This window comes from Lepisosteus oculatus, chromosome 6 (assembly GCF_040954835.1).
Source record: "Lepisosteus oculatus isolate fLepOcu1 chromosome 6, fLepOcu1.hap2, whole genome shotgun sequence".
NCBI lineage: Eukaryota > Metazoa > Chordata > Actinopteri > Semionotiformes > Lepisosteidae > Lepisosteus > Lepisosteus oculatus.
In genome coordinates this window covers 46,903,138-46,924,876 of record NC_090701.1, presented here as the reverse complement: position 1 = coordinate 46,924,876, position 21,739 = coordinate 46,903,138, and the positions used below count along the sequence as shown (strand labels likewise).

General features: G+C 42.7%; 1 protein-coding gene across 3 annotated transcripts; it reads left to right on the top strand.

The window, feature by feature from the left end:
• The first annotated feature begins 673 nt into the window (after positions 1 to 673).
• Positions 674 to 20,801, top strand: LOC102698422 (ethanolaminephosphotransferase 1-like). Of its 3 annotated transcripts, XR_011189928.1 has the most exons (12): positions 674 to 1,025; positions 1,923 to 2,259; positions 3,296 to 3,364; positions 5,217 to 5,325; positions 7,131 to 7,205; positions 7,875 to 8,140; positions 11,746 to 11,854; positions 14,208 to 14,256; positions 14,849 to 15,029; positions 15,303 to 15,485; positions 16,337 to 16,446; positions 18,797 to 18,884. XR_011189928.1 is itself a non-coding variant. In XM_069191509.1 (11 exons), the coding sequence occupies exons 2-11, from the start codon at positions 2,176 to 2,178 to the stop codon at positions 18,869 to 18,871; spliced, it is 1,200 nt and encodes a 399-aa protein (XP_069047610.1). In that variant the 5' UTR covers positions 678 to 1,025; positions 1,923 to 2,175; the 3' UTR covers positions 18,872 to 20,801. The 3 variants fall into 3 exon arrangements, 2 of the variants coding, with proteins under 2 accessions (XP_069047610.1, XP_006634097.2); XM_069191509.1 differs by lacking the exon at positions 16,337 to 16,446 and having other exon boundaries at positions 678 to 1,025; positions 18,797 to 20,801; XM_006634034.3 differs by lacking the exons at positions 1,923 to 2,259; positions 16,337 to 16,446 and having other exon boundaries at positions 682 to 1,025; positions 18,797 to 20,801.
• Positions 20,802 to 21,739: the final 938 nt, after the last annotated feature.

The following is a 21,739-nucleotide window of genomic DNA, read 5'->3' as shown; positions in this document are numbered from 1 at the left end:
ATTCAATGTTGTTTTGAGCTTTGAATGTGCAGGTCTGGTTTCCATCTTGGTTGACACTGAATTTGTTGTCACTAAGATAATGGCTTGTATTTGTCTTAGTGAGCTCAAAGTTTCAGTATGGAGTTTCCAGGTTGTCTAGTCTTTAAAAACTGGAAGCCTAAAAATATTCACAATAACTTCCCATAACTTGGAAGCCTAATTATCTGTTGCTGGGTCTCAGCACATTTGCAACTTAAAAGGAAGGAAGGAAAAAACTTTATATTCACCATAGACTTCTCAGACTCAGACTCACTGTAACAATACAAATCCTTACATCCATGATAAGTTTAGGAAACACTGATTCTGCTGCTGTGACAACCAATGACAGTTGGTTTTATTTGTAAAAGAACATCGCTGAATAAATTGCTTTTGATAAGAATCTGTAACAATTATAGTAAATATTGATCCACAATACCATTTATCTGCCCAGAATGTTTTACACACAGTGTGTAAATGTTTTTTAATCGTTTGCTGAGCTGTCAGCTGTTATCCACCAATTCGTGGTGAAGAGGCGGGCCATCAGACAGAAAATGTCGGTTTTTGGACGACAAAATAGACAAGGGGCCTGAGGCACCGCGGAGTCAGTCATGATAGACAGCTAAGCTCCGTCTCCCGGCGATGTCTCCATGAAGTGACCTGGTGCCGACGTGTTGGTGCCATCACGCATGACGCGACCACAGAAGACGCGGTCGCACAGCTGCCGCACAGGAGTGACAGCAGCATAAAAAACCCCAAATCCAGCTGGGGTGAGCAAGCCAGGGTTTTTTTCCACCTGGTTTCTCCTCAGGAAGTGACGCAGCCGATGCCTTAAGTTGATAGCTGCTGTGAGGTTGCAGGCAGCTGCGGTCCTGATAGTTTCAACTGTGGTGACGCTTCGCCAGGGTCGGAGAACCCTGCTGGAAACTGGCGAGCTGCAAAGCGCAGGGATCATGTTTGACTACCATTATGTGTCGCCGCAGCAACTGGCCGGGTTCGACAAATATAAGGTAAAAGCATAACAAATCGGGGTACAGTCTTGTTTGATTCAGAAACAGCGATCAGTTTTCATGCTGTTATGGTGTTTCCTAAAGACAAGATACAGAAATCGTGAAAAATCGTAGGAGCCAAGCTAACGCGCAAGTGAACTGGATTGCGATATTGGAAATATATATATTTATTATTTCTATTTTATAAGGTAAGGGCTGATTAAAAAATAAAAGCAAATCGGAGATAAAGAATGAATTGAACAGCTTAGACTGTAAGAATGGGCAATCTGAAAACATTGTGAGCGACGACTCAGAATATCCCTCTTTTATAATTAGCCGCCTCCGGTCTTTGGAAATGCTTTTCTGATCGTCCCGGGACATCTGTATTTCGGGATATAATAATTGTGGGTGTGGTTACTCCGGCGCTGGATTGTCACACGTTTAAAATAAGACGTTGAGGGTCTACGTAAATAGTCATAGTAATTTTAATCATCTTTGGAAAGAACGTCATCGTACATTCCCTGAATTTTCACCCCACTTGACTTCCCCGGGCGACTGTCGGGCCATTGTGTCACCAATAACAGACATGTAAGCTTTTTTTTTTTCTAGTTATATGGAAATGCCTTCGCTTTTTAGTGCTTGTTGATTTCTAGTCAAGTAAAGTGATAATACTGTGTAATCTGGGTGAAAGAGTAAGCATTTCACCACTGGATTGCACACAACACAACTACGGCAGGTAAAGACCACACTACCATGAGTTCTGTCAGCTCTCGCATTCCCTAGAAATAAGTCTCAGGATGTCGGGTCAGTACTTAGTGCAGTGTTTTCATGTATTGACTTTTCAACCGGTAGTGCAAAATAATGTAGGACACGTTCGGTACAATTGGTGGATCATTTTTTTTTTCATTGTGTTGGTAGTATTGGAGGGGAAAAAAAAGAAGAAAAAAAAGAGAGCCTGCATTTATCTTCCGCAGGGCACACAGACTCAGACACAGACACGCTGCCTCACCTGGGGTCGCTGTCTGTGTGGCGTTCCTGTGTTTTGCTCGTGTTTGTGTGGGTTTCCTCCCACAGCTAAAGACATACCGGTAGGTCAGTTGGCTCCTGGGAAGACTGGCCCGAGTATGACCGTGTGCGAGTCTGAGGTGTTGGTGCTTGTGTGTGCTGTGCGATGCACCGACGTCCCGTCCAGAGTCACACCCCGCCTTGCTGGGATAGGCTGTGGCTGCCTCGCCAGCCTGAACTGGATGAAGCGGTAAGAACACGCGCGGATGGATGTTGTGGTACCACCGACATCGCATCTTGACAATAGACGCACCCCCTTGTGGCCGCCGTGCGCTGTTTTTTTTTCTCTCTCTCTAGTCTGCTACAGATTTTTCCGTCGCGCCCGAATATTCTCGGTTGTTGGAGGCCGATGGGAGAAAACATAAAATTAAGAAAAGGCCAGGAAGCATATTTGGAGACAGCCCTGCTCTTAATGCGCGTCAGCTTTATTTTACAGGGCTATCAGAGCAAATTCTAGTGACCCTTCAGGACATTGTGTTTCTTATTTTATTTTTATAATTTTTTCCATCTGGTCACTTTGGCTGGAAATTGCTGGAGGGGATTAGGGTTTGATGCTTGCTGTGTGTTGCAGCTGCTCCCCAGAGTCCCAACTCAGCTCACTGGAGCTCAGTACTGAATGTTGGCGACAAGTGCGAAGATTTGTGGATTGGCAATGGAGATGCCAAACCACAGGCCTCCGATGAATGGTGTCGTTTCAAATGCATTTGCTTCATCAGTGCTAAAATATATCACGAGAAACTTCACTTCCATCCACCTGTTTTCTGAGCACTTCATCCAGCTCAGGTCTACAGGGGGGAGCCTGAGTCTATCCCAGCAAGCAAGAGTTGTAAGGCAGGGTACACCCTGCAGGGTATGCACCCACAACAGGGACAGTGTTCCCACAAGCCACTACACCAGCCACTCTGTCTTTGGACTGTTGGGGGGCACAGGAGCTCCCCAGAGGAAACCTGTGGAGAACATGCAAGCTCCACACAGACAGCACCCCAGGTCCGGAATTGAACCCAGGGCCCCAGCGCTGCGAGGCGGCAGTGCCAACTTCACTTCCGCATTTTAAAAGGCTTCTCAGCTTTCTTCTAGAAAGGTTGGATAGCGGTAACTAACGCCTGCCTTGCCTTGCCTTGCCTTGCCTTGCTCTGAGAGGTGAGAGGACACAGAATGCAGAGCATTCCCCAGAGCTCTGGTATGTCATGGCTTCAGACCAGTGGTGCCTGTTCTCTGTCTTACAGTACAGCGCTGTGGATACCAATCCTCTCTCAGTGTATGTCATGCAGCTCCTGTGGAACCAGATGGTTAAGGTAAGTCAGCTTTGCCCGACTTCAGCCTGAAATATAGTCGCATTTTAGTACAAGTTTCTGCTACCAATAGAGGACAGGGGTTCCTGCTGACCCATTTTGGTAATGGTGGTGAATTCATATGTGTTCAAGTCATCTGAATTGGTATTTTTGTGCCATCATCAAGAGGGCATTATTAAAAAAAAAAGGTTTATGGAGCACACAAAGTTTGTTAAATAATGAATACAGAAAAAAAAAGAAAGTCAGTCTCCTAGGTGGTTCTCAAGATTGAAAAGGTGTCGGGTTACAAACAAAAGTCATAAAATGGATAACAGGTTCAAGTGGAAAATGTAGGGGGGTGATTTTTAATGACTGCTGAATTATCATTTCTCTACAAAAAATAAAATATTTTCTAAATAAGATATTATTATATTTCCAGAGAACACAATAGTGCAGAAATGATGATGATTATTATTATTGTTAAACCTGCTATAATTATTGTAAGTTAAACAATTTCTCTAATCAGGCTAGGGTCAGACTTTCAGTCTTACACAGTTTTTTACTCTGTTTATTTTAATTGGCCAGAGACTCAGAAAGAAAGCATCCCCTTTCAATCCCCGCACATGCCAGTATCCACTTGGGTGGTCTGTGGAACACAGGTTCTATTATTGGAATACGAGTCACCTTCCATCTCAGTCCAAGGGCGACGAGTCGGGTGCCCAGTACACTGGTCAGGCAGATGAGGGATTTCTGTGGTTTTTAGTCTGGTTTCTTATGGTATGTGGGGCTGGAATAGCTACAGGACCACAGATTCCTTCTGTGGAAGAGTGGCTTGTTCCTGTTTGGCACAGTTACTGAGAATCACTGCTATTACAATCTGATTAGATGAGCTCTTATGTACAATATTTGTATAAAGTATATTTTTTCCTTTTCCTTAGAATTCTGAGGATCAGAGACACCTTGATACCACTGAAATGAGTGCTGATTTGTACTAGATTCTCAATACAAATGCAATGAGTATTGCCAAAAAGCTTAGGATTTAAAATATCTGCATCTTCGTAATAACCACATCCCAACAAGAGTGTAAAACCTAGAGGATAAGATATTTGAATCCAGAGAGAAGACCAAAGGTTTCTTAATTAATTTGATTTGATAGCCCTGAAAACAGTTGATTACAGATACAGTATTTCCTGAAGGATGCTACCTTTATGAATGTAATTCTGCATTCATAATCATCCCACACATTTAAATGAGCAGGGATATCGAGTTTTATTGTCAATGTAAACCAAGCTCTTGGATCCACCAACAACTTTAAATTACAATTTTAGAAATGGGAAAAAAAAAGGTTTGTTTTTCCAAAGAAGAATTTCCGATGTTGTCCAGTGTCTTAGAATGGGAGAGGAGAGGAAGGGACCGAGCTGAGCTTTGGTTCCAGTATTATTTCCGGTCTGTTTGAAGAGTATTGTAGGAGGTGTGATGTGTCCACCGTCCGTAGCTCCTGTTACAAGGCAATGAGGACATCCACACATGGCAGCTGTGTCTTTGCATTTCAGGTTTCTAAGTCGTCGCCTACAAGAGCAAACGTCTGTAAGCTACAGTTAACAACAGTGCTCATTGTCAATACCGTGATTAAATAGGTGTAACATTGTGTTATACAAGTTTTAAAAAAACACATTTGTGAATAAGCATTCTGTATAGATGTAGAGTCTGGGGTTTAATTGGTGAATTCAGGCTCTTCTTCCAGTTATATAACCTTCCATTGTTATTGTGAATGTCATGAAATTCTTCAGTGGGGATGGATGCTGTATTTTCCATCATGGTGTTGAAATGTAGGATGCAAGTCATGTGGTCTAATAACTGTTTCCATTTATTGCAGGCTGTACCTTTGTGGATTGCGCCTAATTTATTAACTTTCAGTGGATTTTTGCTGATTCTAATAAATTACTTCCTGTTGTGTTGTTATGACTGGGATTACAAAGCATCAGGTAAAGCAGCTCAGCCATTAATGTGTTATTTCTGCTGCTTAAAGGATTTTGTGTCGCAGTGTCTCATTTCATCAGCTGTGAACTATAATAGAGTCCAGAAATAATGTGACCGTGTGTACTAGGTGTTTAAGCTCTTAGGTCACCAACAGGTCAGTTTAATATTATTTCCTAAAGTATGTAGGCCATCAACCAATAACTATTTCTGTAACATGTTTCTGCCGATTTTCAGCACAATTTCCCTCTCACAGTTATGTTTCACAGGCTCTTGCACTTCACATATTATAATAGTCAACTTTCTAAATCAAACAACAAGACGTTTTGTTTTCAGTCTGTGAACAACATGCCTGTGCAGTTTTCGTGCTGCTGGCAGTGTTAAAAGCATGAGATCTGGCTCTTTCAGATCGTTTGAATACAGTGAGCCACTGTCAAAAGCTAGGAATGAGACAGATTTTGAAAGCCTTTTATGGTCTGGGGGGACAGAACTGAATAACTGCAAAACCTCAACTGAACAATTTCTATGCTACGTGTCTTGTTTCTTACCATTACATCTGACAAGTAATTCCTTACACTTGTATAGTGCTTTTCTGGACACTCCACTCAAAGCACTTCACAGGTAATGGGGACTCACCTCCACCACCACCAGTGTGTAGCCCCACCTGGATGATGCGACAGCAGCCATTGTGCACCAGTACATTCACCACACACCAGCTATCGGTGGGGAGAAGGATAGTGATTAAGCCAGTTCACAGATGGGGATTATTGGGAGGCCACGATTGGTAAAGGCCAGGAGGGAAATTTGACCAGATAACCGGGGTAACCGTAGGTAAATCCCTACTCTTTTCGGGAATGACCACAGAGAGCCAGGACCTCTGTTTTACATCTCATCTGAAGGACGGTGTCTTTTTACAGTATAGTGTCCCCCTCACTTTACAGGGGCATTAGGACCCACACAGACCGTGGGGTGAGAGTTTTCCATTCTCAGGATCTCACAAAGTGGTAATGGAAAGCTATCTACAATATAAACTTTAATCTTATAGCACATTTTATGCTGAGAAAGTCGCAAAAATAAAGAATGATTAAAAAAATGGCAAAGACAGAAAAGATACGCTACAAAATGTTTTAAACTGATTAAAACACTAGATACCACAGTAAAATAAACTATACAATTTTTACAGTACAATGATAAATTATTTCCATAAACTTTGAAACCTACATTATAACAGTCACTGTGGATGAACTTATGGGATCTGGCAGATAAATCTAGAAACTTGTACACAGTACACAAAAAGCTGTTGCATTCGAAGTTTGTACAAACTGTTAATGTTAAAGTCTTCACTTGTAAGCCCAGCACAAAATATGTCAGAGTGACATAAATCCATAAACTGTTTTCTCACCATCTGATTAAGGGCTAGTTTTGGCAATATCACATCAAATATAGTACTAATATCAAGAGTTGGGAGACAATGGAGAAAGAATTAATGAGACTCGTTACATTTGTGATGGTTCACTCCAGCACATGGGATTTTAATGTGATTAAGTTCTCTGTGTTTAAAATGTTCTTCACCTATTGACTGGCTTTTAATCCTTTATTTTATCTGAAGCCGTGTTGGGAGCCCTCTATCAAGGCATCTGTTTCCTTTCTGAATTGCAGTAGGGATAGGTACTTGATTGCAGCATTCTTCAGTGATTTTTGCTGGCTTGCAGTTAGTATTTATTAGCGCATTCCTTCATGCTCTAGTGTAACAAATGTTTGACTGAACAAGTAACTGTAAAAAAGGACCATGCTAAAAGTATGTTATTTTCAGATGTCGGTTCACAACATATCCCAGGCTGGGTGTGGGGAGTGTCGGGCCTTACTACATTCTCTGCTTATGCTTTAGGTAAGGCGAATGAGTACATGTGGAAATGTGGGCAAAACGAAAAGACAAAATGTGTGATTAATCAATGCCACTATTTTCCGTATAAATGTTTAGCTTTAAAAATACCCTAAAGGTTTTAAATGGATTGTCTGTCTCAAAGCTACCTGTACCAAGATGCTTTAAAATGTAAAATAAGCTGGTAATTAACATGACATGGGAGGTTCAACAGATATAACAGAACCAGACACACAGATGGAGCAGTGGTCATTCTAAAAACTAATTTTAAAGCAGTTCTTCCACAGTCACTCGAAGTGCATAATTACAGGGCAGTTACTGGCATGAATCCCTTTTCCTGTTTCCTGTGGTGGGGCAAAAGATGCTCAGGAAAAAGAAATAGTCTGGACCAGACTTCTTCCCTGATTACCTTTGAATGATTTATCCTTTTGTGCTGCGTCAAGATTATTGTTTTCAGACATCGCAACTTAATCAAATAAAACTTAATCCAATACAAAACAAATTGAATTGCAAGAGTCCAGATCTCCACGTTGTGTCTCTGTAGGCCTGCTGACATGTTCCGAGCACCAAAGAGCTTTCGGAGTGCAGCCGACAGGGTTGGTTGGGAATGTACTGTAATTGCTGGAATGGCCTTGGCTTAGAGCTTGTGTTCCCGCTTGTGTGCCTCCTCTTCAGATTCCATAGACGGGAAGCATGCCCGGAGAACCCAGTCCAGCAGCCCTCTGGGAGAGCTGTTTGACCACGGGCTGGACAGCTGGGCCACCTCCATCTTCACCCTGTCCCTGTTCTCCGTGTTCGGGATCAGTCCGGGAAGATCTGTGTCCGCCTACACCTTTTACTACGTGCTGTGGATCATCCTCTTCACCTTCTTGCTTTCTCACTGGGAGAAATACAACACCGGCGTGCTCTTCCTCCCCTGGGGATACGACATCAGTCAAGTGGTAAGCACCCAGGACCACTTCTTGTGGGGCTTCGGTTTTTGACATTGGTAAAAATCAAACAAAACCGCTACGATTTTTACGCTTGAACGATTCCTTTGAAATGCATCCATTGGCTGGGGTCACCCTGATCCAGACAGACCGTATTTCCACGTTCTGATCAAGAGAAAATGATTTGACGGTGCAACAATGAAACGGACGAAGTCCGTGGGTCAGAGATGAACTTCGGCAAAGCAGGGCAGAAAATACAAGTTACTGTTTTTGCCGTGGACCCCCTTAGCATTCAGCCTCTTTAGCGGCACCCATTTTGTCTTGTGTTTATAACGTGGTTTACATGCTTACCAACAGGTGTTAGCCTGTGTTTGCACGTGCCAAGGAAGCTGCAACACAGTCCATTATAGAACGTCTTCAAGTCCGTGAGGGTAATTGTATTGATAGACCGTTGGTCATTCTCTCTGTATCGCATTAACCCCTCTTATGTGGTTAACAGTTTATGTGACCTTTTGATGGAGAGCTGGGACTGAATGGGACTGTGCTTGGACTTAGCTGTGGCCTGCTCTGACAAGCACTCTACCATTAAAAACTCTTTTCATTTCTGATGCCTGCCCACTTCGAGCTAAAGCAGCTCAAACTCTAGCGGAGAATACTTAAAAAATGAATTGACTTATCTTAGGATTACAGTTAAAAGTAAATGTTCAATTTTAATACTTATTTAATTTACATTTCCTAGCACATAAATCATTCACACCATAAAGTCCCCGGGTGGTGGGTGATTAGAATTACTGGCTCACAGTGCCGGGGCCCTGGGTTCGAGTCCTTGGGCACTATCTGTGATCTCTCTCTGTTCAGGTGGGTTTCCTCCCACAATCCAAAGACATACCTGCAGGTGAACTGGCTTCTGGGAAAACTGGTCCCGGTGTGAGTGTGTGCGAGTCGGTGTCTGTGTGTCTACCCTGTGATGGACAGGCATACCGTCCCGGGTGTATCCTTGCCCTCCTGTGACCTCGTGCTGGGTAAAGGGGTTGGAAAGTGCATGGATGGATAAATAATGTCCCCTGTCCTTAAAGATACAACTGGTACATTAGCAGAGAAAATGATTGCTAGAGTTCAATTTTGGGTATCAGTTATTTTGTATTCTGTCTCTTTCACGGGAACTCTATACATATTCAAATAGCATTTGACAGAGTTATGAAAACCAGACAGCCACTCATTTCTTAAGTTGCCTTAAATGAATGGAACAGCGCCTCCACATATATCCTAACAGGAGGGCGTGCGGCTGATGGAAGCAAAAAGCTCCTTAATAAACAGACTGTTAGGGAATGGGAAGCAGTGGCTGGAACAGCTTGTTTTCATGGGTTATGGTATTCCATGCCATGTTTCTTTTCAATTATTCACTTTTCTGTACACAGTAGCATGATCTCTTTTACAAAGGATATTTATATTTATTCATTTTTGAGTGAATATTTGAATATTTTTAATCAAAACGTGAATGCTCAAACTGAATACATTTACTGATGAAAGAAGTTAAATGAAGTATTCACTCCTTTTGCTATTACAAGCCTAAATTAATTTAAGTGCACAAAATTACTTTGTCAAGCCACAGCATTCACGGAATGGCTTTGGGCTGTGTACAGCAATAGTGTTTCACATCATTTCAAATAAATATACGGAACCTGTCTCTGAAAGGTCTTTCAGTCAGGTATAGAATTTCGAACAAAGATTCGACATGGACCATGGCCCAGATCAAGAAAAGGGAATAAATACATTTCAAGGACCTTGAATATGCCTTTGGGAGTGAAGAAAGTTCATTAAAAGAAGTATTTAACCACCCAGATACAGCCTGAATCAGGCTGTCCCCTTCACACTGAGCAGCCAGGAAAGCAGGAAACTGGTCAGGGAGTTCAGTGGCCGAGATGGGGAAAAAATGTTTGAGTTGGTAATGTCTTAGTCTTAAAACTGTCCTGTGTGGCAGATTGGAAAGGGAGGCAAAAAAAAATAGCCTTCCTTTAGCGTCCTAAAATAGCCAACAAAGCTATTTTATTAGATTGGAAAGCTGGTTGGGACTGAAGGGAAAATGGATGGAGGAAAGTAACGAGAAATCTTAGAGGAAAACCTACTACTGTCCAGTTCCTCTTGTCTTTAGAAACAGTCTATGTGACCAGTAGGACACTAGACATAGATCTGCAATTAAAACTACAAAGAATAAACCCAGTCCGGTAACCTAGAGCAGTACACCGCAGTGCATTCTGCTGTTCTCAAAACAGGTCATTTCCACATTCTAGAGGTGACAGGCCTCCTCATTATAAATCAGACCCTGGGGAATTCTCCAATCTGCCTTCCACACCTGTGAAACTGATCGAAACTCACTAGTTTCTTTCTTTAATAGAAAAACATACATTAAAAAAATGAATATATAAAAGAACACGCATCTTTAAAAGTAAAGCTTGACTACAGCAGACTGATAATGAAAATGTAAAGAAAATGCAATATTGAATTTTATAAGAAGCTAAGGGCAGAGCAAAGAAAAATGTTGTAGAATGCATTAAGTGGAAAGGTAATATCTCTTCAAAAGACTACAGTACCCTAATAATAAGGAGAGGGTTGTCTCTGAATTATTTATTCGACATCTGTTTTTAGCCCATCATGCATCACAGCTTAGCTTGTATTTAATGTGTATAATTCTTTTTGTATAAGTATTGAAATATGCTTTAATTGAATCCTATTCAAGAACTGGCAATCAAGCAGGGTTGATCCTTTTTTTAAAAAATGTGCTTCCTTCTGCAAACACCGAGGTTCACCTCAAAAGGACATTTAATATCATGATTTGCATAGCGTTAGGGGATGAAAACACACAAATGCAACTGTCTGTTTTCCAATTATCCATGAGCAACAACATAAAAAAACCTACTGCTTTTACATATATCTATTTAATAATTGCAGCCTACTCTTGATGTCTTACGGCCATACTTAAATGGATGTTTTAAGGTAAGCATGGCTGTAGGCTGTGAGGGCATACTTTAATAGCAGATACAGAAGTTGGTATGTTGATGGTTGAGCAATAGTTTGGATCATTTTACTTCATTGGCTGTAGCTTCATTGGCTGAAGTCTTAAAATACATCTTTAAATGTCATAGACTCAAACTTGTAAGTAAGCTCTGAAACTTATATAGAAATGTCTCGGTCAATCATTTAATATACCACATAATAATCTGAGTGTACCGATAATTAAATTAATTTCTGAGTGAGTCAATGTGGACAGATTACTTTAGACCATACCTATTTGTCCAGAATTTTACAGAGAGTTCAGAAAGGTCTTTGTACGGGAAGTTCTGGAAAACCAAGTATTGTCCTTTATAGTAGAGAGATCTGCCTACTGCTACATGCGCTCGATAGATGTTTGATTTAATAGAATGTGCTGATGGGAGAGGCTCTAACAGAGCCGCATTTAAAATTCACCTGGTTTGCAGAGAGGATTGAGCTTTTCAAGAACCGCGATGTCCGTTCTGGGAAACAGAAGCTCGTGCAATGTTTGGGTTCCAGAAAGATTGTGCACGAATGACGTGTCTGAGAATACAACCCTCTTGAAATTGTTTTTCTTCCCTCTGCAGACATTAACAGGGGTGTATCTGCTGACAGCTGTAGTCGGAGTAGAAGCGTGGTACAGGCCATTACACTTTGGGTATTTCTTTGCGGATATCCTAATCGCCATGGTCATAGGTAAGTCTCACTCTTCTGTCACTACGTCCTATCTCTCTCTCTCCCTACTATTGTGGATCTCATTTTATGTTCTGTTCTCTCTCTCTCTCTGCTGTATTCCTCGTTACTTTTTGTCAGCTAATGTTCAGGATATTATTCAATATTTCTTGAATATTTGGTCCTGGAGTGAATTTAAAAACAGTGAAAAGAAAAGGCTTTATCCATAAAATTCGGGTATCTTAAAATGAATTTAAAAGGAACTGGATAGCACAGAAGTGCAGTGGTTAGCATTGCTGCCTCACAGCGCGGGGGCGCTGTTTAATTCCTGGAATGCTGTCTGCGTGGAGTTTGTATGTTCTCCCTGTGTTTGTGTGGGTTTCCTCCGGCTCCTCCAGTTTCCTCCCACAGTCCAAAAACACCCCGGCAGGCTGTGAGAAAACTGGCCCTGGTGTGAGTGTCTGTGTTTGTGTGTGTTTGGGTCTGTGCCTTGCAAATGGACAGGCACCCCCATCCAGGGTGTAGACACTGGCTCCCCCACAATCCTGCTCGATGAGGAGGCTAGAAAACGGGAGGATGAAAAGGAACTGGCCTGCATTGAGGAGATGGCAGTTCAGTTTCAGCGCTGAACACCAGGTGGCATCATCAACTTCAAATCTGGTCTGAGGCACGAACAGACAACATCTGTTGAGGAAATTCCTTTTACTTTCACGCATGTTTTCTTGAACAAGCAATGACAAAATGATATTCTTTTTGATTTATGTCACAGCATAAGAACCAGAAGGTTTTTGTGCCTTGACTTAAATCAAGATTGCATGCAGTTTAAGCTTCAGTTTAAGTGTACTCCAAGACCATCAGTCCCCCAGCATGTTTAGACGCACTTGGAACCGTTCCGGCTGTTGTTGTGAGATCCTGCAAATTCTTTAATTTTACTCCAGGACAATCCTGCCTTTTTTTTTGCTGATCACCTTCTTGGTGTGTCATGATGGAGTCATTATTAGCCCCCATTTAAATTCCTGTCAAATTGTTCTGCGCCCGAAGCAAACTGTTTCTTTCAACAGGAAACTGAAGTCGAGCTCGTAGAAACACTGTTTTCTCTGACGTCTGCTGAAATGAGAAGCAGCTGGCTTGGCTGTAGGAGCCACAGCTCTGAGCTCATCTGACTCGTATTAGCAGTTCCTCAGAGCTGGGTTATGTAACTCAGCAGCACATCAGCACGGCCCTTATTTTACAGAGCTGCTGCCTGATGTCAGTGTAGCCTGTGGCTGCGGGGAGAGAAGAGTAAAAGCTTTTAATATTTCAGTGCACTGTTGCCATTTCGGAATTAATTTTGTCTTTTTTCCAAGAGCAGGATTCCAAACTCGTTAGGAATACACTGATATGATGGCGTATTATCACATCCATCCACCCATTTTCTAAGCGCTTTATCTAGTATAGGTACAGGGTCGCAGACCATTTAGAGCCTGTCCCAGCAAGCAATGGGGGCAAGACAGGATACACCCTGATGGGACACAAGTCCATTGCAGGGCACACGCAGACACGGACAAAAACACAGACACACCAGTGCCAATTTTCCCAGAAGCCAATTAACCTACCAGCATGTCTTTGGACTGTCGGAGGAAAGTATCCAGAGGACACGAACACCACATAGATAGCTCCTCAGGAGCTGAACCCAGGGCTGTGAGCAGCAATGCTAACCAATGCGCTACTGTGCTGCCTATATTATATTTTATAATATAATATAACATATTATATACATATTATATGTTCTAATATAACAATATATGTTGCTGTGGCTGTCATTTTGTGATGTTAAGACGATGGAATCAAATTAATCTGAACCACGTAAAACGACATTCATCCTAAGAATTCACGTTAACCATTTGGTTGCAGTTGTGGAATATTCTCCGCTCAGACCATCCTTGCACTTTAAAATAAGCAAGTTATTTTGAGTTCAGATTAAGTTATGCTCTCTGGAGCGTATCATTTTGTCCTATGTACCCTTAATTCCATGATACTTTTTTAAAGACTGTTCCTTAACTTAATCTTTTCTGCAAAATCCTTAGTGTTTTCTAGAGTTCAGGAGTCAACTTCATTCTACTAGTACAGAAGAAATCCCTTAAATACACAGACCAGATGTGTTTTCTTTTTAACTGTAGGTGTTATGAGCTTTACCTTTAAATGAAAGCTAAATGAAGATCTGTGTACTCAGTTACGAGCCTCTTCTCTGATTTCTGGCAAGAGTTTTTGCAAGCCTGTAGCCGTCTTTAAGGTCATTTGTCCGTGTCTAAGGAGCACCTCTGTGGCCAGCAAGAATCTCAGTGCCATTAACTGTGAAGGTGTCCACTGATGGTTAGGGGCTTTGTCTCTTTTCCAGGCTGCAGTGCATTTCTCTCCATGCCACAGACTCTTTACAATATTTACCAGTGAGTATGATTTAAACAATTCACTTTCCCCCCAAAAAAAGGTTTTCTGGAGTGGGTTCTACATTTCTGAACATGTTACTGCAGCAGCTGTGGTAAATCTGTTATTCTGCAGGTCTCTGTAGAGAGCTTTCTTTTGTTCATTTGACAGCAGCTACTATTTTCCCTCACTTCTGTAAAGTACTTCATTAATCTCTATTTCAGGCAGTTATACGGTGTAGCCGTGCAGATATCCTGTGTTCACACTATGGGGCTGTAGAGTATAAAGTGACTTACCGTGAAGAAGCCTGTTGATCTGTCAGTGGTTAAGCAGTCAATCCATAAAATAATCACCATTCAAAGTCTATCACACAATCCCACTCCGGAACAGGGCTGGCATTGTGGTGGAGTGTTTATGATCCTTGCAGGGATGGCTCTGACTTTGTAAGGCACTTCATTTCATCAAATAAGCCCAACAGGACAACATCCATGAAATCGGCCAGTTCCGGCATCCTTGAAAAAACCACAATTCACTGACTGAACGAACGTGGCCTCAAACACACCTTTCAAGCGAAGTCCGGTGCCAGGTTTCATGCAGAGTGCCGTGTATCTCCAGGGCATGCAAGAACGGGACGATTAAAAGGAGCTCCATCTACGAAGGCCTCCTCCCCCTGCTCTCCCCCTGCCTGCTCTTCGCTTTGCTCACCGCCTGGGCGATGGCTTCACCTGGCGATGTCCTGGCTCAGCACCCCAGGCTGTTCCTGTGGATGACAGGAGTCGCCTTCTCCAACGTTACAGTAAGACGCGTCTCTTCCCCTTTGGGAAAACTGCGGACTTAGCCACCAACATACAGCAGCTCCAAAAAACAAAAAAACAAAGCAAGCTTTGGTGGATTTTTTCCCCCTACTTTCCTCAGGCTTTATACGAACTTCTTGAGGATAGTTGAAAAAAACATTGGATGCTCCAGACACCAGGATTCCACAGAATGATCACCAAATCTATGAGATTTAGCTTGCCATTTTTGGTTTACTTTGATACTGTTTTCTCACTGTCTTCTCTTTCCTTCACAGTGCAGACTTATTATCTGCCAGATGACAAGTACAAGATCAGAGGCCTTTCACTGGCTCTTGCTTCCCTTATCCGTGATCACCATTGGCGTGTCAACAGGACTTGTGGTGAAGAGCGAGATTCTTGTGCTTGTGGGCTACACTGTGCTGGTGACAGCCGCCCATGTCCACTACGGAGTGTGTGTGGTAAGTACGTGGATTATCCTAGACAAGTACGGCTCGTATGCCTTCAGTGTCACTGTATTTGACATTTTACTATAAAGTGCCCCTTTTCAAAAACCCTTTGACAGATCACATATAGCCATGACATAATTTCACTATAAAACCATGAACATATTAGATGGTTCTAAACTACGATTATGTAGAGCATGAAGGATTTCTTACCCTAATTACAACATTGCATAGCCTGCTCTATTTTTACTTGCCAGTTCCCCCCCCAGAAAAACCAGATTTCAAAAGAAGTTTTCTAGTTTTTCTTATCTTTTCAGATTTCAGCTTGAAAGGCACGACTTGCATTGTTTTTGTATGTCTGATTAAAAGCACGGGGAAATTCGACACGCGCGTTGGCTTACACTATGACAGTGCAGCACTGAGCCCCCGAGAGTTTGCACTAGGGAACAAAAAAAATGAGTTTTTGTTCACAGCGCTTCTCTCTTCCACCACAGGGAAAGTGCTTCCATATGTGCAAAGTGGAGGGTTATCGTAGAAATGTCCTCCCAGCAAGTCATCTTTCCCCCAGAATGTTTAATTAGTACAGTCTCTGGTCTTGTGAGGCAATGGCATCAATTATGTGGCAAAATGATCCACACATTGTACATGACGGCACTAAATTACACACAACGCAAGCCCCGAGTTCTTCTGCTTGACCAAGAGAAAGTCCTGCCCTTGAATCAGAGGGTCTTGTAGAGCCGGACCCTGTTCCGATTCCGTGTCTTCGAAGGAGGTATCAATGCACAGGCCTCCGAAATCGGCGCTTGACCTACCATCGAGCACACTGGTGACCCCCCTGCTGGCTTATTTGTATTTTGAAACTGTAGAGGAACTGAGAATCAAAAAGCCAGTCCACGAAGTGGTAGAGAGAAGGAGCATCCCAGAATTACCGTCACTCAGTCACCGTGAAGGAACGTCGTGTCAGGAGATCAGAGAGGTGACATGGGCCGCTGTCGTGGAGGACTGGATAGGCTGGGTTCAGTCTGGTTTTCAGCAGCCACTGCAGATTAACTAGGCGTGGACAGTTGTAAGGCATTTCTGCCTCGTGATTGGCACCACATACTGTAGTCTTGCAGCGGCCGGCGTGCACAGTCAGGAGCCTGTCGATTGTGTAGTAGGAGCCCAAAGTGCAGAACGCAGTACAGCACGGGGGGGAGTTCGCCTGTCCAGGTGTACAGACAGGCAGCAGCTGTTTCCCCATGAACAGTGAGGGCATGTTTGTGCGATTGTGACCAATCGCAGAGCTTTTGCAGCAAAAACAAAGATCAAGTAGAATGTTTTGAAAGAAAAAGCCAATGTATACAAAACCATTGTTGCTTGAAGTAATTCATCCTTCTGACGTTTTTTTTACTAACCTGCTAATAGAAGCAGAGATGCATGGTCCATCAATGCCAGCAGCCATATCTCCCTGCAACTCACAACTGGTAGCCCACTGAAGCTCAGCGGGTATGAGCCTGGTCAGTACCTGGATGGGAGACCTCCTGGGAAAGCTAAGGTTGCTGCTGGAAGAGGTGTTAGTGGGGCCAGCAGGGGGCACTCACCCTGCGGTCCTAGTGGGTCCTAATGCCCCAGTATAGAGGCGGGGACACTATACTGTAAAGAAAGGCTCTGTCCTTCGGAGGAAATGTAAAACCGAGGTTCTGACTTTCTGTGGTTATGAAAAATCCCAGGGTGTTTCTGGAAAAGAGTAGGGGTATTACCTTAGTATCTTGGACTAATTTCCCCCTGGCCTTTACCAATCATGGCCTCCTAATAATCCCCCTCTCTGAATTGGCTTCATTACTCTACTCTCCTCCCAACTGACAGCTGGTGTGTGGTGAGAGTACTGGTGCACTCTGGCTGCTGTCGCAACATCCAGGTGGGGCTACACATGGGTGGTGGTGGAGGGGATCCCCATTACCTGTAAATTGCATTAACTGGAGTGACCAGAAACACGCTGTATAAATATAAGGAATTATTATCATCTTACTCATCTACAATGTCCCTCTTCCCAATTGCAACGCAATTGTCCAGCAGGAAATCTGACTGTAGCCATTGATGTTCTTTGGGGGAGGGGAGTGGCTACAGTGATGCTTCATCCTCAACGTCAGAAGGTCCTCAGACAGGGGGGGAAGACACTGAGCTTCAGTCAATTACCTGAATGTGTTTTTTTAGGGCGGTGGGAAATAAGCCCAGTAGCAAAATGTAGGGAGGGGTGTACTGGCCTTTTCCGTTGTGACTGAGTTGAGATTGAACACTGCTGAATGCTCAGATGAACAGGGGGGCAGGGAAGGGGCTGCACTGGTGTTTAAAGAAAGGAGACAAGCTCTTGAGCTGGAAGAGCGGAGCGGCAGACACCACTGCTGTGACAGCACCCAGCTGCAGGACCCACGTGCTGGCAGGCACCTCGAGGTCTCAGCCCCGAGGGAAAACGGACTTTGCGCCGGCGAGACCCCGCTGGCCCGGTGCATCTGTCAGGCCGTGAGGCCTTTTTAAAGTCCCAGCACCAGGAGAGCCGGAAAAAGTGGAACTGGAAGCAGTTAAGGGCACAGGGAGCCGATTTCAGTGAATACAAGCAGAGCCGGAATGACAACCTGCAGGAACACGGGCCCTCCGAGCCGCAGGCGAGAGAACCATGTTTTAGGTCAGCGGTGTCAAACTTGCCGTTTTAAGGGACGGTGGTCCAGCTCCCCTCCCGGAGAGCCCGTGGTTGTCTCGTCTCTCTCAAGCACCTGAGGAGTCTGGAGCAGGTGGCAAACCGCTCCACTGAAGGCAGAAATGGGCTGGGCTGGACCGAAATACCCGCCGACACAGCAGCCATCCCGTTGGAGGAGGGGAGCTCTGGCCCAAGCTGACCTACAGCACTGCAGCCTCTCCTGGGTTTGCTCCAGCTGAGTGCGCCGTTACTTTGGCAGCCTCATGCTGGATTCAGCCGGAGACAGAATTTAATCCCCCGCCCATGGGTTTCAAAATGCTAAAAATGCAGTATCGCCTGAAACACATGCATGCCTTTTTCAAGCCTTCATGAGAAAAATCTGACTGCCTTTCCAGTTGATCAATTATGGCCAATTTAGTAATTGAGACCTTCTGGTCCAATGAAAACAAGACCCTGTGACCCCTGAGGAGTGGAACCGGCTCTTGTCAGACCAAGCATCTCATGGAAACTTGGGGGGGTGAAAGTACTTTGTAGAATGGAGTAAAGTATGTGTGCACAATCAGTGTCATTACAATCATTTAGGCACAAACAATGTTACTAAATGAAGTGTAATTTTTTTAATAAGAGTATTAAGTGTTATTTTTCTTTGCAGGGCAAACAGTTGGGCGAACACTTGAACATCTGTGTCTTCTCTCTGGAGAAACGTTATCAGAAGTCAGCACATTAATGGACTAATACAGGCACTGAAGATTCTTCCTTGCACTGATGCTACAGAGCTATAAACTGGAACACTTACTGACACTGTTACGACCAAAGGGTTTACGAAAGACAACGCAGATCTAGAATCCTTGTTTTTGTGGAGGAGGTATCCATGACAGCTGTTACTAGTTGTCTTGTGTGGAAAAGCATGGTTACTTCTCAGGTAAGCGAAATACAGATTCTAAAGTGAAAGTTTGTGAAGAGCATATGCGCTCTAACAGCCAGGAAAGAGTGTGCTCTCTGGGAAACATCTGTATTCCGTTAATATTATTTCTAAAACTATTTACATAATGCTGCAAATAGATAATTTACGAATGAGTGCAAGTCAAGATCATGGCTTTTGGCAAGAATCGTTTTTCTCATTCCTAATAAGCAGCTACATTGTTGGCTGTGAACAGCATTCTACTGCCAACATCTGAGAAACGCATAGCACAGACGAGCTGAAACAACCCACACGAACTCCAGCTTCATGGGAACTTAAAAAAATGAGCTGAAGTGTATTTTTAGAGCAGAGACCTAGTTCTCATGAATTTCGTTTTAGCCATTTCATTTTGACTTATCGGCTACTTCCAGAACCCATTAGCATTCCCTGGAGACGATATTCCTTACTCCTGGTGAATAAGGCATGGCGATTCTTTTTAAAAAGGCACATTTAGGAATCATACTAGGCATTAGGTATGGGATTGTTTGACTTTGGGAATCTCTCTGCTTCATCCCATATTACTTTTAATTTGAAAAGATCAAGGCTATCAGAACCGGCACCAAACCTTCTGTTAGGTGCGGTTCCCTCCAGATGTTTCCTAAATAAGCCGCTTGAAATTAAATCAGTCCTACATCTCAAGATATTCACACCATCCGAAAAGAAAAGTAGGAAGCAACATTTTGTCTCTTTAGGGATGTTTTTTTGCCAAAACCTATTAACATCCAAAATTCGAGAAGGATTTCCCCCCATCAGTCAGATGAAGGAATTGTTGCTCTTGTTTAATTTTAAGTGTTATTTTTTTAGATAGCATAAAAAAAACAGTAGATGACTAGTGTAGATTTTCTTATAATCTGGGGTGTCTGTGTGGATGTCCTTTGTCTTCTTACTCTCCGAGTACATTTTCACCCCATGGTCAAAACCTCAGACCCAGAGAACAGTACTTCTGCTCAAAAGAGTCTGGCTCCAGGGTGGACTAACTAAAGATCTTTGCTTGGTTGGGAACAATCCATCCAAGCAAGAACAGGCCCAAGTGCGTAGACAGGGGGATAAAAAAAAAACAAGACAGCTCATCAGTACCTCCGTCTTCTTCAGCATAAGTACACATACTGTACAAATTGATTATTAAATCATTTCAAGCCTCTCTCAGTACTGTGGTCATGATCTTTAGGGAATGCAAATAAATCTGCACTTTCACAAAATACTACTTCCAAAACAGGAGGTGACAAAAGGGATACCACTCTTATCTTGCATGGATTGGGACATTTTCTGAATGTAATGAAGTTTAAAGCATTGAGACAATATTACATGGCCAGTGGTTCTCTGCTACGTCACAAGGGCATATGCACACTACATTTAATTTATTCTGGTAACAGGAACAGTAGTCTGGTTTTAGAACTGTAATAAAAAGGCATCTGTAGAAGTATTTATATTCCTCTGTCAATATAAAGTTAAGGCTTCCAGTCATTTTTGAGACGTGCAGTTTTCTTGCACTGATGTATAGAATACCTACACAATACATCTTTACTCTACCTTAAAAAAAATGTTTTACCCTGTAATAACATATATTCATAATTTTGGTAGTGGTGACAAGCTGTTTTACCCTATTTTTCCTTAAAAAAAACAGTTTATTAGTTTCATGTTTTATGTAACTTAAAAGATGAAAGAAATGAAATATTTAATAAAATGGTAAAAAATTGTCTTTGACTAAGTTTGGATTATTCTGTTTAATAAATTGGTAAGATCAGAGGCACTATCCTGTGTTTGGCTTTAGTTACTGCACTAGAACTAAAAAGAGAAATAGTCCAGAGAAAAGAAACTAGAATGATACTAGGATGGAAAGGTATCTCATTTAGCCAAAGAAAATGAATCTTCCTAATCTATAAGAAAGAAAACCTACAGTAAGTGTTTGTCTAAGCCAAGCCTTCAACAAACTCTAGAGGCAGAGCAGGACCAGAGGACATGGAGTAAACGGAAATGATGTGCCATTTAGGACTGACAACAGGACATTGTTTTACTAACCCACAGTATAGTAGTAATAAACCTTTATTGAACTAGATAGGGCAATTATCAAACACATTCTCTTGTAAAATAACAACCTGGTGAGTTAGACATGTCACTGAAGCTATCTGAGTGAGGTACTCTGCTACAACAGCAGTCACCAGGATTTGAACCCATGACTTCCTAATGATAAGGCCAGAGTAACTCCATGTGTACGGAAAGAAACTAACATCCAGAATTTAGCATTTGGAGTCAATTGCAGCATTTAAAAAGTCTGGAAAAGATGTATGATAAGCATAATGGGTTAAATGCCTTCTTCCTTTTTTTCCCTGACTCATCATATTTGCGCAAAGGCTTGTAAACGCTGCACGTGGGAACACGGCAAAAAGCTACTTTCAACACCCTGGATCAGCTGCACAGCACTGAACGATAAATATCACCATGCAACAGAAAATACTACAGTAGTATTTCAGTCTTTGTTTGAAATACTACTGTAGCTCCTGCTACCACTCCATGTTTATCACCAGATATAACTTCGACCCATTTTACTTATAGCATGTCCCCTTACGTTGCAGAAGAAAACGGTTTCTGAGATATTGAGAGCAGAAATATCATGCTCATGCTGCTAACAGCTTT

What these genes read in the sequence shown, in the direction of transcription:
- LOC102698422 (XM_069191509.1), top strand. Translation starts at nt 2,176, where the DNA reads ATGCACCGACGTCCCGTCCAGAGTCACACCCCGCCTTGCTGGGATAGG. An exon ending in TGTGGAACCAGATGGTTAAG is followed by an intron (nt 3,365 to 5,216) that starts GTAAGTCAGCTT and finishes CATTTATTGCAG; the next exon opens with GCTGTACCTTTGTGGATTGC. An exon ending in CTGGGATTACAAAGCATCAG is followed by an intron (nt 5,326 to 7,130) that starts GTAAAGCAGCTC and finishes TGTTATTTTCAG; the next exon opens with ATGTCGGTTCACAACATATC.